We start from the raw sequence: 16,623 nt of genomic DNA, 5'->3' as shown, positions 1-16,623 counted from the left end.
CAAGGGAGTGGGCTCTCTCACAATTTTGCCTAAGAACACAGCCATAAATAAAGAATGGTACCAACACATCCTCCGAGAGCAACTTCTCCCAACCATCCAGGAACAGTTTCGTGACAAACAATGCATTTTCCAGCATGATGGAGCACCTTGCAATAAGGCAAAAGTGATAACTAAGTGGCTCGGGGAACAAAACATCAATATTTTGTGTCCATGGCCAGGAAACTCCCCAGAGTTAATATATACATAATATGTGATTTGTGCATGTGGAAAAATTCAAGTCCATTTGAATTTCCATGTATTGTCTGTCAGACCTTCCCCTTGCTGCTGTGAAGTTGGCAGTTACCTTTTTCCTTGAGCAGTGTGTCTACCTCCTGCTTGACACTGTCACTCCAGTGGGTGATGTCCACATGGAGGGAGTAGTCACAGCAGGTCTTCTCATCGGCCCAGCTCCTCCACTGCTCAAAGGCCTCGATCAGACTGCTGCCTGGCTCCGGGATCACATGATCCACTACAGGGAGGGAGGCAGTGGGAGGGAGAGAGGTAGGGAATGGAGGGGAGGGGGTGGACATAGAGAGAAAGGGATTAGGAAGAGAGAGAGGGAGAGAGAGAGAGAGAGAGAGAGAGAGGGAGGATGTTACTGTTTTATTTAACCCACAATGCCTGTGTCTCTGTGTCCTTTGCCAGTGGCTTTCAATACAATGTCACCTATCATTGGAAATGTCTGTATGTCTGAGTGTATTTTTGGGTTACATGGAACTCCCAGTTCATGTCACTGTTCGGCTAATCGAAAACAAACTCAAACTGATAAGAGATAAAGAGAACCCCCACCTCCTCCGATGTCTATAGTGGTCCTAGTCTCTGATGTAATAGGTCCGCCTGCTGCTCTGACCAGCTGACCACTTCCCGATCCAATTAAAGGCCGCCCAATCTCCTTAAATCCCTCTGTGCATGTTAATGCAATCTCAAGTCAACAGCAGCCAAGAAAAGCTCTGTTGTTTACTAGGGTTGACTCTCTGACCGAGGCTGTATGGCTTGTAACTCGGTGTCAAAGACGTGAAGGGCAGGATGTTATTGCAGACGTTTGCAGACGTTATTGCATTTGCAGACGTTATTGCGGGTGTAGCGAAATGCTTGTGTTTCTAGCTCCAACAAGTCTTAGGCTGAATCGTGCTGGTTTACTGTATGTCTGTGGTGATTATCTGATCTTAGTTAGCCCAACTAGCTAACGTTAGCTAACTTAACTAGCTTCTCCTGGTTTGATGCAGTCAAGACAGGTATTACATAATCATTTTTAATGATAAATAATCGAGCTATGGCAGCTATTAGTCTACCATAGCGCAAGTCAGCTTGGTTGGTTGGTTGCTGTCTCTCGTCTCTCCCTGCTCCCCATGTCACTCCCTCCGCCATGCTCCCATGTCACTCGACTCGCTCACAGCACAGCTTTATCAGCTCCGGTTAATAAAGTATCTTAAGAAATTACTTTTCTGCTGCTTCCCTCACTCGGATCGAATCGGACTGGGTCTGGATCTGAACAGGTCTATACGGAATGGGTCTAGTTGTCTTCGGATCGATTCGGAACAGTTCTCTATATTAATCAATTAATTAATGATATTGGGTCCAGGTGGAACAGCCACAGGTCCATTTCAAAACAGGAACTTTATGGACCCGTGAAGACCTCTATCACACACTCGCCTATTTCCACGGGACTTGTGTTTCCCAGTGTAGGCTCCCCTTGCCGATCCTCGTTCTCCCACCCTCCTAGCGGCCCTTTGTGTGGTCCCCTTGACTGCTGCTCACATTGGCCCATTTAGGAACATTCTGCATTGTAGCCAGAGCCCCTTTCCTCCTCTCTCTCTCTCTCTCTCTCTCTCTCTCTCTCTCTAGTGCTCTGACTTTCTTTTTGTCTTTCTTTCATCCTCAATGGATAAAGCCGCCACATGGCTGCCTGCCCACAATCTACTCTGTATTTTGTCTACAATCTCACACCGCCACAGCCAAGTAGTGTGGATTATAATCTTGTTTAGCTCATTTTCAACTGAGATCAGATAATACAGTAAACCAGTATGATTCAGCCTAAGACTTACTCTACTAAAATGTTAAATTGCCCTAATGATTATGGATGCAATTGATATGGCAGTCTTTCTATGTCATGTGGGTAGTTAACTGTAACAACCATTCCTACGGGGCACCTGCTGTCTGTTATTGTGATACCTTCAGAACCCCCCACCCACCGCCCCCTAGTGAGAGACATGGGCTCCAGGCCTCTCCGGGGCTCCGCTCTCTTCTCTCACCGATCATGGTGGTTCCCCCAGCCAGGGCAGCCTTGGTGCCCTGGGAGAAGTCATCCACGGTGGTGGTCCCCCGGTAGGGCATCTGGAAGTGGGTGTGGTTGTCAATGCCACCGGGGATCACCATCTTGCCATTGGCCTCAATGGTCTTGATCCCACCTGGCACGATCAGGTTGTCTCCAATCTGCCTGGAGGTTTAGGCGGGAGAAGAGCCATTTCAGTGGGTATCATTGACTTGACACAAGGCTGTAAATTCATGCTATGAATAGCTAAATAGCTGATGAATAAACCAAAATGAATATATTATCATATCATTAGAAATGTAGTTTTGCTCATGGCTGACTGGTGTACAGTAAAGTTAATCAAACTGAAATTTTGCGGTAACCCAGCATCATTTGGAAACTATCAATCCTTCCACATTAGATGAAAGTCATCAGAGCATGTCAAATAGCAGCTTGGAGGGTTGCAGACAGACCGACAGACAGACAGACAGACAGACAGACAGACAGACAGACAGACAGACAGACAGACAGACAGACAGACAGACAGACAGACAGACAGACAGACAGGGAAAAGGGCAGCGTCTGTACTCCTGTGCCAGCCGCGTGGTCGATGCTAGGCTAGCCTGGCCTGTGTAATTGGTATGCAGCTCTAACCTTCCTGCGGGTGCTTTTCCTATCAGAGCTCCTCTATGGGAGCACACAGGACAAAGAGCCTAATAGGCTGATCGAGTGGGAACAGGAATTGGGGAAAAAAAGAGTGACCTTCCAAGAGCAGGCAGGAATGCACTCACTTTGCCTCTTGTCTGGCCCTGCACACTATACACTACTGTGGACTGGAGTAGACTCTGACTGGATCTGACTGGATCTGTCTGGATCTGACTCAATCTATCTGAATCTGACTAGATCTGACTCGATCTGTTTGGATCTTTGTGGATCTGACTGGATCTGTCTGGATCTGACTGGATCTGACTGGCTCTGACTGGATCTGTCTGGATCTGTCTGGCTCTGACTGGATCTGTCTGGATCTGACTGGATCTGACTGGCTGACTGGATCTGTCTGGATCTGTCTGAATCTGACTGGATCTGTCTTGATCTGTCTGGCACTTGAAATTACTGTGATATGTGGTTGTCTTGCCTACCTTAGATGAATGCACTGACTAAGTTGATCTGGATAAGAGTGTCTGCTAAATGATCAAAACGTCAACGTCAATGTCAACGTCAACATCAATGCATGGGAGGACATAGTGGTCAAACATTCTCTTACTTAATGACGCCATCCTCCATGTAAATGTCGGCATAAAAGGACTGGTCATCATTAACGATCCTCCCGCCTTTGACCAGAAGCCTGTCGCTCTGGAGAGAGAGATCGAAAGAACGAGAGGGAAAAAGAGAGGGGTGGGGATGGGAGGGAGAGAATGTTACAAAGTCCAAAGCAATCTCATCAGTATTCCGGCTATTCTGGGGGACTCTTTGTTTTGTGCTTCTTTTTTTTCAAGATGTGTTCTTGTGTTCTTGTTCTTGCAAGAGCCATTTGTTTGGAATGTCTGACTGTCCCATCTACGCAAGAGAGGGCCAATGAGAATAGCCAGTCACACAGATTACACAGTAACTACTGTACACAGTAACCTACATTGTACACACAGCTGGGTAGATAGATGGTCCTAGCAGTCACATAGATGAGCTTGGACTAGATTGACTAGATAACGTAGCCTCTAAACAGGGCGTTGTCGTCTAGCGACTCAGCTGCTGCGCCAGAGACAGCCACTTGGCCACTAGCAAGACGTTTCCATGGTAATGCTTTGCTAGGAGCACTCAGAGAGGCTGGAGCAGCAGGCTGGCATGCCTGTTAAGGACACGCCTCACATAGTACAGGGTATAACACTGAGCAACAGGGAATGGAGAGAGAGGGGAGGGGGGGGGCTGGAACTTTGACGTTAGTGTCCCAGTACATTGCCTGGGCAGGGCCTCTTCTCTGGACCGGTCAGACCACTAGATTCTACAACAAAACCAGGACATGGAGTGAGCTCAACCAAAGGCAAATGGCTCTTTTACCTTTTACTGTATGAATAATATATGTATGGTTGTCACGCCCTGACCTTAGAGAGCCTTTTTATGTCTCTATTTGGTTTGGTCAGGGTGTGATTTGGGTGGGCATTCTTTGTTCTATAATTCTTAGTTTTGTGTTTCTATGTTTTGGCTGGGTATGGTTCTCAATCAGGGACAGCTGTCTATCGTTGTCTCTGATTGGGAATCATACTTAGGCAGCAGGTTTTGCCACCTTAGGTTGTGGAATGTTGGTTTTTGTTAGCTCTGTGTAGCCTTCAGAATGTGACGTTCGTTGTTCTTTTGTTGTTTTGGTTGGAGTTCAGATTAAGTAAGTATCATGAACTAGTACCACGCTGCACATTGGTCCACTTCTTCTGACGAGCGTTACAGAACATCCCACCACCAAAAGACCAAGCAGCGTGGCCAGGAAGAGCAGGGATCCTGGGCCCGGGAGAAGAGAGAGTGTAGGACATCTTGGACATGGGAGCAGGTTATGGCAGGGGACAAGACCCTGGAAACAGGCGGAAGTAGCGAGGGAGGAACGACAACGATACCAGGAGTCACAGCAACGAAGCAAGCACGAGAGGCAGCCCCCCAATTTTTTGGGGTGGGGCACACGGGGAGATTGGCGGAGTCAGGTTATAGACCTGAGCCAACTCCCCGTGCTTACCGTGGGGAGCGTGGTACTGGTCAGGCACCGTGTTATGCGGTGGAGTGCACGGTGTCTCCAGTGCTCGTTCACAGCCCCGCATCGGCCGGGCTAGAGTGGGCATCCAGCCAGGACGGATGGTGCCGGCTCAGCACTCCTGGCCTCCAATGCGTCTCTACAGCCCAGGATATCCTGCGCCGGCTCTGCGCACTGTGTCTCCGGTGCGCCAGCACAGCCCAGTGCGTCCTGTGCTAGCGCCCTGCATTTGCCGGGTGGAACCATCTAGTCTATCGTTGTCTCTGATTGGGAATCATATTTAGGCAGCAGGTTTTGCCACCTTAGGTTGTGGGATGTTGGTTTTTGTTAGCTCTGTGTAGCCTTCAGAACGTGACATTCGTTAGTCTTTTGTTGTTTTGTTTGGTGTTCAGATTAAATAAAGTATCATGAACTTGTACCACGCTGCACCTTGGTCCACTTCTTCCGACTAGCGTTACAATGGTAGGTACCCATTATCACACTGTGTAAAATGCCTAGGTTCAGTTCACTGCCCTGTAAGGTAAACAGAATGGGAGCGTTCCGTAGTTTCTCGTCAGCACATGGTGTGGTGTGATTAGTGATTTACTGTCTTGGCTGTGGAGCCCGGCTGGCGCTTTGTCAGTACAAACCCCACCCCTATCTACTGGTTTAAAGGAAGTATATACGTAGCCTTAGCGATGCATCCCTGGCATCTGCTCACACAACAAACACTGGCTAGTCTTCCAGGCAGTGTGGGGTGGGAGGGATGGATGCGGGTGGGTGGGAGGGAGGGTGGGTGTGTGAATTGGATGGAGGGATGGATGGAGGGGGATGGGAGGGAGAGAGGGTTGGTGTGTGAAATGGATGGAGGGAGGGAGGGAGTGGGTGGGAGGGAGAGAGGGTGGGTCTGTGAAATGGATGGAGGGATGGAGGGAGGGAGGGAGGGAGGGAGGGAGGGAGGGAGGGAGGGAGTGGGTGGAAGGGAGAGAGGGTGGGTGTGTGATGGATGGAGGGGTGGTGGGTGGGAAGTTTGGGAGTGGGTGGGAGGGACGGAGACTGGGTGGGTTCTGATGCTGATTAAGCAGAGAAACAGAGAGAGACCCAACAGTCTTCTCTTCTGAGCCATGCAGGCGACCCCACCCTGCCTGGAGCAGCACTGCGTAAAGCAGAGAGAGAGAGCGCAAGAGAGAGAGAGACAGAGTGCAAGAGAGAGAGAGAGAAAGAGAGAGTGTGACCTGTTGCCACAAGAAAAGGTCAACCAGTGAAGAACAAACACCATTGTAAATACAATCCATACTTATGCTTATTTATTTCCCCTTTTGTACTTTAACCATTTGTACATCGTTACAACGTTGTATATATACATAATCTGACATTTGTAATGTCTTTATTCTTTTGGAACTTCAGTGAGTGTAATGTTTACTATACATTTTTATTGTTTATTTCACTTTTGTATATTATCTACTTCACTTGCTTTGGCAATGTTAACATATGTTTGCCATGCCAATAAAGCCCCTTGAATTGAATTGAGAGAGAGACAGAGAGAGACGGAGAGAGAGCACATACTGTACATGTTGATTTACAGAATGGCCTCTATCATCTACACACTACACAGTCCCCTAATCCATACCCTTCCACTACCTTCAGGGGATATCTGGTTTTCTATCTGAATGTTTCAAATTCGATAGTATGTCCGCAGATGGTATTGCATAAGAATGTTCTCAATTTGAGTGTGGCTACCTAAGGGAAGAGCGTACTTAACACCAGCCCTAAGAGCATGGGGAAGTCTATTATGTTCCTAAAATGATCCCTATATGGTCGAGGCCCAGGTCCCTGGGCTATACTCTGCTGCAGTAAAGACATGCTTACTGCAGTGTGTGTGCCTGAATATCCGCCACAATCTATCAGTGTCTTCCCTCAAGCCTCAGTCCTGTCTAGGTTTGCAAAGCTACCAGTAATTTACCAGTTATCGGAATCTTCAGTAATTTTGGTAATTAACAGAAAATATTCGGCAATCTATCCTAACTTTGGTAATTTATAATAACTTTTTTTAAAAATTGATTCATACAGTGTATTTGTAAAGCATTTAGACCCCTTCCCTATTTCCACATTTTGTTACGTTACAGGCTTATTCTAAAATTGTTTTTCATCATAAATCTACACACAACACCCCATAATGAAGGAGCAAAAACTGTTTTTTAGAAATGTTTTCAAATGTATAAAAAATGTAAAACAGAAATGTTTTATTTACATAAGTATTCAGACCCTTCACCATGAGATTTGAAATTGAGCTCCGGTGCATCCTGTTTCCATTGATCATCCTTGAGATGTTTCTACAACTTGATTGGTCTACCTGTGGTAAATTCAATTGATTGGATATGATTTGGAAAGGCACACACCTGTCTGTATAAGGTCCCACAGTTGACAGTGCATGTCAGAGCAAAAACCAAACCATGAGGTCGAAGGAATTGTCTGTAGAGCTCCGAGAAAGGATTGTATCGAGGCATAGATCTTGGGAAGGGTACCAAAAAATGATGCAGCATTGAAGTTCCCCAGGAACACAGGGGCCGCCATCATTATTAAATGGAAGAAGTTTGGAACCACCAAGACTCTTCCTAGAGCTGGCTGCCAGGCCAAACTGAGCAATCAGGCCTTCGTCGGGGATGTGACCAAGAACCCAGTGGTCACTCTGACAGAGCTCCAGAGTTCCTCTGTGGAGATGGGAGAACCTTCCAGAAGGATAACCATCTCTGCAGCACTCAACCAATTGGGACTATATACTAGAGTGGCCAGATGGAAGCCACTTCTCAGTAAAAGGCACATGACAGCCCAGTTGGAGTTTGCCAAAAGGCACCTAAAGGACTCTCAGACCATGAGAAACAAGATTCTCTGGTCTGATGAAATCAAGACTGAACTCTTTGGCCTGAATGCCAAAAGTGATATTTCAGTTTTTTTCTTTGAAATTTGCAAAAAAATCTAAAAACCTATTTTTGCCTTTTCATTATGGGCTATTGTGTGTAGATTGATGAATAAAAATACAGTTGAATCGATTTTAAAATAAGGATGTAATGTAACAAAATGTGGAAAAAGTGAAGGGGTCTGAATACTTTCCGAATACACTGTATACTCATTATGGTATTGTTATTTTGGTATATCTGTGTCCATATTGTCCATGAGTTTTAGTAGATATAACATTTGGTGTATGAGTTTTAGTAGATAGAACATATGGTGTATGAGTTTTAGTAGATAGAACATATGGTGTATGAGTTTTAGTAGATAGAACATATGGTGTATGAGTTTTAGTAGATAGAACATATGGTTCATGAGTTTTAGTAGATAGAACATATGGTTCATGAGTTTTAGTAGATAGAACATATGGTGTATGAGTTTTAGTAGATAAAACATATGGTTCATGAGTTTTAGTAGATAAAACATATGGTGTATGGGTTTTAGTAGATAGAAAATGGTTCAGTTTTATAGATAGAACATATGGAGTTTTAGTAGATAGAACATATGGTTCATGAGTTAGAACATATGGTGTATGAGTTTTAGTAGATAGAACATATGGTTCATGAGTTTTAGTAGATAGAACATATGGTTCATGAGTTTTAGTAGATAGAACATATATAGTAGATAGAACATATGGTGTATGAGTTTTAGTAGATAAAACATATGGTAGATAAAACATATGGTGTATGAGTTTTAGTAGATAGAACATATGGTTCATGAGTTTTAGTAGATAGAACATATGGTGTATGAGTTTTAGTAGATAGAACATATGGTTCATGAGTTTTAGTAGATAGAACATATGGTGTATGAGTTTTAGTAGATAGAACATATGGTGTATGAGTTTTAGTAGATAGAACATATGGTGTATGAGTTTTAGTAGATAGAACATATGGTTCATGAGTTTTAGTAGATAGAACATATGGTTCATGAGTTTTAGTAGATAGAACATATGGTTCATGAGTTTTAGTAGATAGAACATATGGTTCATGAGCGGTACCGGAGTGCCAAGTCTAGGACAAAAAGGCTTCTCAACAGTTTTTACCCCAAGCCATAAGACTCCTGAACAGGTAATCAAATGGCTACCCGGTGTCCCGATTTCCGCCGAAGTCGGTCCCTCTCCTTATTCGGGCGGCGTTCGACGTCACCGACCTTCTAGCCACCGCCGATCCACCTTTCATTTTCCATTTGTTCTGTCTTTGTCTTACACACCTGGCTTCACTCAACCAATTACTTGTTTATTATTTAACCCTCTGTTCCCCATGTTTTGTTTGTGAGTGATTGTTCATCGTACTTCGGTCCGTGTTTTTGTGGGCTCGCTATGTTGCCTTGTATTATTGTATTTTTGTATTTTTGAGTAAAGTACATTGATTACTCATATTTGCTGTCCTGCGCCTGACTCTCTACACCAGCTACACACAGGACCATTACACCCGAACTATTTGCATTGTGTGCCCCCCAACCCTCCATTTACACTGCTGCTACTCTCTGTTTATCATATATGCATAGTCACTTTAACTATACATTCATGTACATACTATCTCAATTGGGCCGACCAATCAGTGCTGCCGCACAGTGGCTAACCGGGCTATCTGCATTGTGTCCCACCACCCGCAACCCCTCTTTTACGCTACTGCTACTCTCTGTTCATCATATATGCATAGTCATTTTAACTATACATTCATGTACATACTACCTCAATTGGGCCGACCAACCAGTGCTCCCGCACAGTGGCTAACCGGGCTATCTGCATTGTGTCCCACCCGCCACCCGCCAACCCCTCTTTTAACCTACTGCTATTCTCTGTTCATCATATACGCATAGTCACTTTAACCATATATACATGTACATACTACCTCAATCAGACTGACTAACCGTTGTCTGTATGTAGCCTCGCTACTTTTATATCCTCTCTACTGTATATAGCCTCGCTACTGTTATAGCCTCGCTACTGTATATAGCCTCGCAATCAACAATTACATTATTTTATATTACTGTTACTCTGCAACTCGTCCAACTATTGACTTTGTTCACAACTGCCACCAGTTTGATGCCAAAACATTGACAACAAATACCTGTTGACATAGTAACATAAATTAACGTAAATAACATAAATAATAATGCAGAAACCTTATATTAAACATCAATGCTATTCACTATGTTGATGATTTAATGTAGGATCATGTTTAACAGATTAGCCATTCTATTTGGAATTTTTAAATCATCTTAATTAATGAATGATTATATTTTACATGTGTTAATGCCACACGTGATAGGGCCAGAGATAATTACAGACGTGTGATAATGCCACACGTGAATTTGCCAGAGATAATTACAGACGTGTGATAATGCCACATGTGATAGGGCCAGAGATAATTACAGACGTGTGATAATGCCACCCGTGAATTTGCCAGAGATAATTACAGACGTGTGATAATGCCACACATGATAGGGCCAGAGATAATTACAGACGTGTGATAATGCCACACATGATAGGGCCAGAGATAATTACAGGCGTGTGATAATGCCACACATGACAGGGCCAGAGATAATTACAGACGTGTGATAATGCCACACGTGATAGGGCCAAAGATAATTACAGACGTGAATTAAAACGGCAGAATAAATTCCTCGATAAATGAAAGAAAGCAAATAGTTGTGGAGGTAATTTTAATCAGAGTTGTGATTTTGTGACTATTCAGAGGAGTTTGATTGGGTCTCCGCTTAGTAAACTATCACAATATATCCAAAGTAATCCAGTGATTTCACTGGGTTCAGTAAGGAAAGCCGACTCTCAGATACATACATCTGGAGAAACCCTGCTAAAACAATGAGGGAAGAGAAAGACAGAGTCCTCCATGTTTTTGTTACAGCGTAAATATGACAGAACTTAAAAGAGTAAAATGATACGGCAATCTGCAGTTTGAATTCTGTTGCAACACACGCATATATGGACACACAAATCAAAAATGTGACTTTGGCTTAGCATTCCCCAAATGTTCTGTGGTTGAATGCTTTGACAGAATCCAGTAGTTGCAGTAGTGTTGATATGAGACCAGCCACAATCCTTGAGGTGTTGGTCCATGCTGGTGGATTTGCAGATGGGTCATGACATGGATTGTAAAATATTGTTCACGGTTAAACTCATAAACAAGTCAAACCGTCCCATCAGTGCAACCACAAGACATGCAGAGTTTGAGGATAGGGATGGAACCAGCTGAAATGAATACCCTCTAAATATATGTTCTTACTGTATCATTAAAGTACTACTAAAATCCCATTCCATGAAAAAAATGGTCATGGAAACCCCACAGAGAGAACTATAGCCATACCATTTGTAAAGACATTTCTGGCATAACAATGTCTTCCTCAATGACTCTTTGTCCAACAACATTTTATTCCAATTCAAATGCTAACGTACAAAAGTAGTATACTGCGCTTATTTTCAAATGTCTCCTTTTACTTTCCACAGTAACTGAGATGAGTGTGTGTTGTGCGCTTGGTTTAGTGCTGCTGTCCACTTTGGTCGGCATCAAACCCTCGCCATGATCACTTATGCTGACCTTGACTAAGTAACATGCCATAAAGCCTACCCACGCCTGTCAATCAACCAGGCTGCAGACAGTTACCGTAAAACAGAACAAAAAGACCTTAATGGGTAGTCTATATGCCGCGTCCCAAATCACACCCAATAGCCTATACAGTATACACTCTTAGGAAGAAAACAAACAAAAGTGCTATCTAGCACCTAAAATAGTTATTCGGCTATCCCCATAGGAGAACCCTTTGAAGAACCCTTTTTGGTTCCAGGTGGATCCCTTTTGAGTTCCATGTAGAACCCTTTCCACAGAGGGTTCTTCATGGAACCCAAAAGGGAACTTCATGGAACCCAAAAGGGTTCTACCTGGAACCAAAAAGGGTTCTTCTATGGGGACATTTGGAACCCGTTTGGAGAAAATTAAAAGTATCACTACTTTTAACCAGGGCGCATGTTACTAAATAGGGAATAGCGTGTGATTTGGGACACTGACTCTATGTAGAGCCCTTCCACAGCACTGGCGTCGCTCACAGACTGATACTGGGGGGTGGGGAGATTTGTTGTTGCCATGTTACAGATCACAGGATTTGGTTTATAGTTTTAAGCTGATACAAAATGAAACAATTTAAGGGTTAAGAGTTTGAGACATGCTTGTGATAAGATCTCCTCACAAGGTCAGAAAGGCCTACAGTAACAGTGATTTGCTGCAATTTGACATTGGAAATAACAAAATAAGTCCTTGTGTTACAAGATTTGACTGTTGATCGAACTTTAAAAAATAGTACAACTTCTTACCGGAAACTCTCTCTTTCACTATTATAAAAGCCAGAAAAGACTAAAGATAGTCTAAAGGAAGTACTGCATGCTGAATTGTGAAGGTTTGTGAAGGTTTTTTCCCACATAGACCAAAATGATAAGAGCACACATTATAGTAACAGAAGCATTTGCAACAGGCAGTTCTTAAGGACATCTGTAGAGAGTTTGACTGGGAACAGGGCCTCTGTGTGTTGTTGCTAACAGAGAAAACATAGCAGATTAAACACACCGAGCCAAGACGATATTCCAGAGGAGTCTATTAACTGTGAGACCCTTATGTGTGAGGCGGGCGGGCAGGCTGAGACCAATGGAAGGGGAAAGTCATCCTGCCGCATGGGAGCCAGGGGCCTCTGCTGTTGCCTAGTGACAAAAATATTTACTATTCACTCAAAAGCACATTACATTTTTTTCTGTGGAAAAGTCAAAACAATAGGCGGTATCAATCTAAATAAGTTGCCTAGCCGCCACATCATAGAGGCCAGACTCAAGCAGCGTGATCTTGTGATAGGCCAAAGCGGCACCGTTTCCAAGGCAGCCCAACACTCAAATCTGGTTCTGATTGGGCCTGACCGCAATCTCCATCCAGGGTGGTAAAATGGCCTCATGTTAGAGGCTAGAGGCAGGGAGACAAGGGTAACCAAGGTGGTATTTTCTACTTCTCAATAGTATGCTGGTGGTCATGGAGAGTGGATGGCAATAGCTGGGTGGTCACAGCATGATGTTTTACAGTTAGGAAGGTCTGAAACGTAGTAAATAAAGTGGTGAATTGGGAGCATAAACAGTGTGGAGGCCTTCCTATTCTTTACAGGTATTCTTTACTAGCCCAGCACCAACGTTTTTAAGGAAGTGTGTATGACCACACACTTTGCTTGCAGTTAGGCCCACTTTGAAGACAGTGTAGGGACGGTGAAGCCCTGTTTTGTGGCACCATTGGGGGCAAAAGGTTTCTTTCCTGGGTAAAGCCTGTCATGCCCACATATGCAAGTTCCAGCTGGAGGGGATGAATGATGACATGCACGGCACTACAGTAGGATACTGTGAGAACATGGGAAAAGCAAAACCACACCTAGAAATCTGACATTGCCTTAATGCGCTCCTGCTCCCAGACAGACATAGGGAAACAGCTGGGATATAGGGGGTAGAAATAAACAAGGAAAATCATTCCCAATAAATACATTTCTCAGATTGTCAGGCTATAGCCTACACACAAAAGAATGCTGGGTTAAAAATAACCAAATTTGGGATATTTGGTATATTATTGGACAGAATATTGGACAGGTTGTGTGAATAACCCAACAAATTGGGTTGTTGGGATTACTCAAACATGGGTTAATTTAACCATCAGTTGGGAATTTTTACTCCCATTCTGCAATGACCTAGCAGTAGGGTATTTTCAAGAGATGTGGCTTATTAGGGGCATGGCTTTCAGCTAGATCTTATTGGCCACCCGTGAGAGTAAATGTATTATTGTTCATCACATTCAGTTTACATACTGCAAATTCTAATTCTCCTTCATTCTTCTATAATGTTAAGATGATTTATTACATATTATAATAAGGTATACCACCTTATTGTATCCCAACATTGGGCTTTTAGGGAACTCGTACACTTCTGTGAGCCTCACTAAAGCTACTAAAGTGTCAATGTTCGACCTTAACATGACATTTACTCTCATGGGTGGCTAAAAAATCTATCTTAAATTCACCCCTCCAGTCTTCTGATCTGTCCCACTGGATCATACAGTATCTCAATAACCCAGCATCAATAACCCAGCAGTTTTTAAATAAAAACAACCCAACTAAGTGACCCAATGAAAAAAAATGCCTGAAACCCAGTTGGATCAACCAAGCATCCCAGCATTGGTGTACATGCAATTACACTGTAATAAACTGTCTAAGTTGTTTTTAAGGATATTAGATTCTCAATTATGTCAAGTTTCACAGTAAAGTAGAGTAGGCCTACAAGGAGGCTGATATGTAGAATTGATGATGAAGCATAAAATAGTGCGAGGTCCCTAGACTGAGCAGCAGGTGTATTCCCTGTACAGGCCAAACATGTTCAAAGCCTCCACGAAAAATAAAATGTCTACAAAAATATTTACACACACAACTTCCCCTAAAACATTCTAGTGCGTCGCTGATATTCTATGAGAAGACCCTTGCGGGCCAGCCTGCCTCCACCCCCAATCCGTCAGTGATATCAGACGAGACAAAGGGCGTCTCTCCTGGAATATAACACCACGGTGAGCCGCAACAATGAACACGCAGCCATTTCAAACAGACCCTAGAGCTGTGCAGCAGCAGCAACCATCCCCGCCAACACGTTGCTTGCCCCGATTTTAACTCCAACCCCGTGAGGCAAAGCACCGCACCGGTGAATTCTATTACATTGCGTTCTAGTAATGCTGAATTCGAAATGCTCTATTTTACGGGTGGGCTATAACATCTGATCATACACATGGGCGTGGGAGATGTTTTCTCTCTCCCTGCATCACCAGTCCAGACGCTCAGATAGCCTATATCAGGACAAATACATCTTTATTTAACAGAATGGGAGTGTACAACAGGCGTTTATTATGGTACATAATTCAACCACAGGATGTTGAATATGGAAAACGAATAGGCCATATATTTCCTCGATTCACACAGCTATAACTGATTTATTGCTTTGTATTCGGTTTTTTCTTATAATAGGAGGCTGACTTTCCATCATGTGTGGCCCTGTAGGCTACAAAAACGAATCCAAAACGCGATAATGTTGTTTATTATTTATAAAAAGGATGTGCATTTCATCTACATAATTTCATCTATCTTTCCCCAAGCATTCAAGATGCCACATCCAAGATGCCAACATATAAAGTTATAACTACATTATAACAGCCCAGTGTGAAAATTATTTGATTAATTAATTCATTTTATATATTTATCTTTCAAACGAGCCACATGCACTGCGCACGGGTATCATGCCATCCTCAACAAAGAAGATGCAAGTTACCTTTAAGAAAACGCCTCGTTCTGTCTCTCCGACTGTCACTATGGTAGCCAATCATGCCACCTTCATTCTGCACTACTGTATTTGTTTCTATGTTCAATTGACTATCACAATGGAAAGGAAAATATCCCACACGGATGAAAAAGGCCTGTATGCATAAATGAATTGCTATTGGCACATTCTTGAATAGCGGTAAAATAAAATAGGAATTAGCCAAGACAAAAGCAATGCACTGATTTTAGACAATCAGGCATGCACGTTTTAAAAGCCACTAAGGCAGATATTAATATTTCTACTTACTGTGATCTTTGGAATATTCTTTTTGCCTTGATAAGAATGCCCAGACATAATTGCGACTGGTCGAAAACTGATTCCACCTCTGAACAAAGCTTTGAAATATTCCCCCCTGGGTGTTTCTGCGGCTACTGGCTGGATGGGAAAATTAGGGAATGGTCGCCTCCCTCTGTGCAATGTAAAGTGCTTCGAAGTGAGCTAGAGCGTCTACTCTGATTCACCGACGGACTCCTCCCTCAATAGTCTCATTGGTAGCCTACAGCTGCAATGCTCAAATCCTCCCACAGGAGGACGCTCAACAGCAGGTGTAGGCGATTACAACAGTGTACTGTACAGAATTGCACTGAAATAGAAACAGTGTAATGACTGCAACATTTGTACCTCGATAACACCGTGGATATTGGATTTATAGACGGCTTAACAGAAATAGTAGCAGAAGGTTCATATTTAACATTTATTGCACACATATCCAGATGATGCTGTGTAACATTTTGCTAATTCTTATTTACAATTAGGCCAAACCCTAACCAGGACGATGCTGGGGCCATTGTGCGCTGCCCCAATCATGGCCATTGTGATTCGAACCAGGGACTGTAGTGATATCTCTAGCACTGAGATGCAGTGTCCCATATTAGTAGGCTTCTTTGCAGCAGTCTTGTGTAGACTCACTGATGTGTTCAACATGCAACGCTATTAGATCCCAGCAGGCATAGGCCCTACACATCATAAGAACAAGTGCGGCCGTGGATAGCCAATGGGCAGAGGAGTAGAAGGTAGGCTACCACGTGGTAGACTAGGCCTATATGCTGTGGAGCGGACAAGAGGGGCGTGGCCCTGACAGTTTCGGCTGCAGCTGCCTTGTTTCCGAGGAGCTAAAGGAGGATGTTAGTGTAGGGATCAAATCACATTTTATTTGTCACATACACATGGTTAGCAGATGTTAATGTGAGTGTAGCGAAATGCTTGTGCTTCTAGTTC

General features: G+C 43.6%; 1 protein-coding gene across 5 annotated transcripts in view; it reads right to left on the bottom strand.

Moving 5' to 3' along the window:
• Window positions 1–15,833, bottom strand: part of dpysl3 (dihydropyrimidinase like 3) — a 42,158-nt gene extending 26,325 nt beyond the window's left edge. For all 5 annotated transcript variants that reach the window (XM_029671756.2, XM_029671757.2, XM_065023893.1 and 2 more), the window contains exons 1-4: window positions 15,652–15,833; window positions 3,555–3,643; window positions 2,292–2,476; window positions 344–508 (exon numbers count right to left, since the gene is read on the bottom strand). In XM_029671756.2, coding sequence (XP_029527616.1) covers window positions 344–508; window positions 2,292–2,476; window positions 3,555–3,643; window positions 15,652–15,699 — 487 coding nt within the window. In that variant the 5' untranslated portion in view covers window positions 15,700–15,833. The remainder of the gene's footprint in view (window positions 1–343; window positions 509–2,291; window positions 2,477–3,554; window positions 3,644–15,651) is intronic.
• Window positions 15,834–16,623: the final 790 nt, after the last annotated feature.

Source organism: Oncorhynchus nerka, linkage group LG10 (genome assembly GCF_034236695.1).
Source record: "Oncorhynchus nerka isolate Pitt River linkage group LG10, Oner_Uvic_2.0, whole genome shotgun sequence".
Classification (NCBI taxonomy): Eukaryota; Metazoa; Chordata; class Actinopteri; order Salmoniformes; family Salmonidae; genus Oncorhynchus; species Oncorhynchus nerka.
This window is presented reverse-complemented; position numbering and strand designations above follow the sequence as displayed.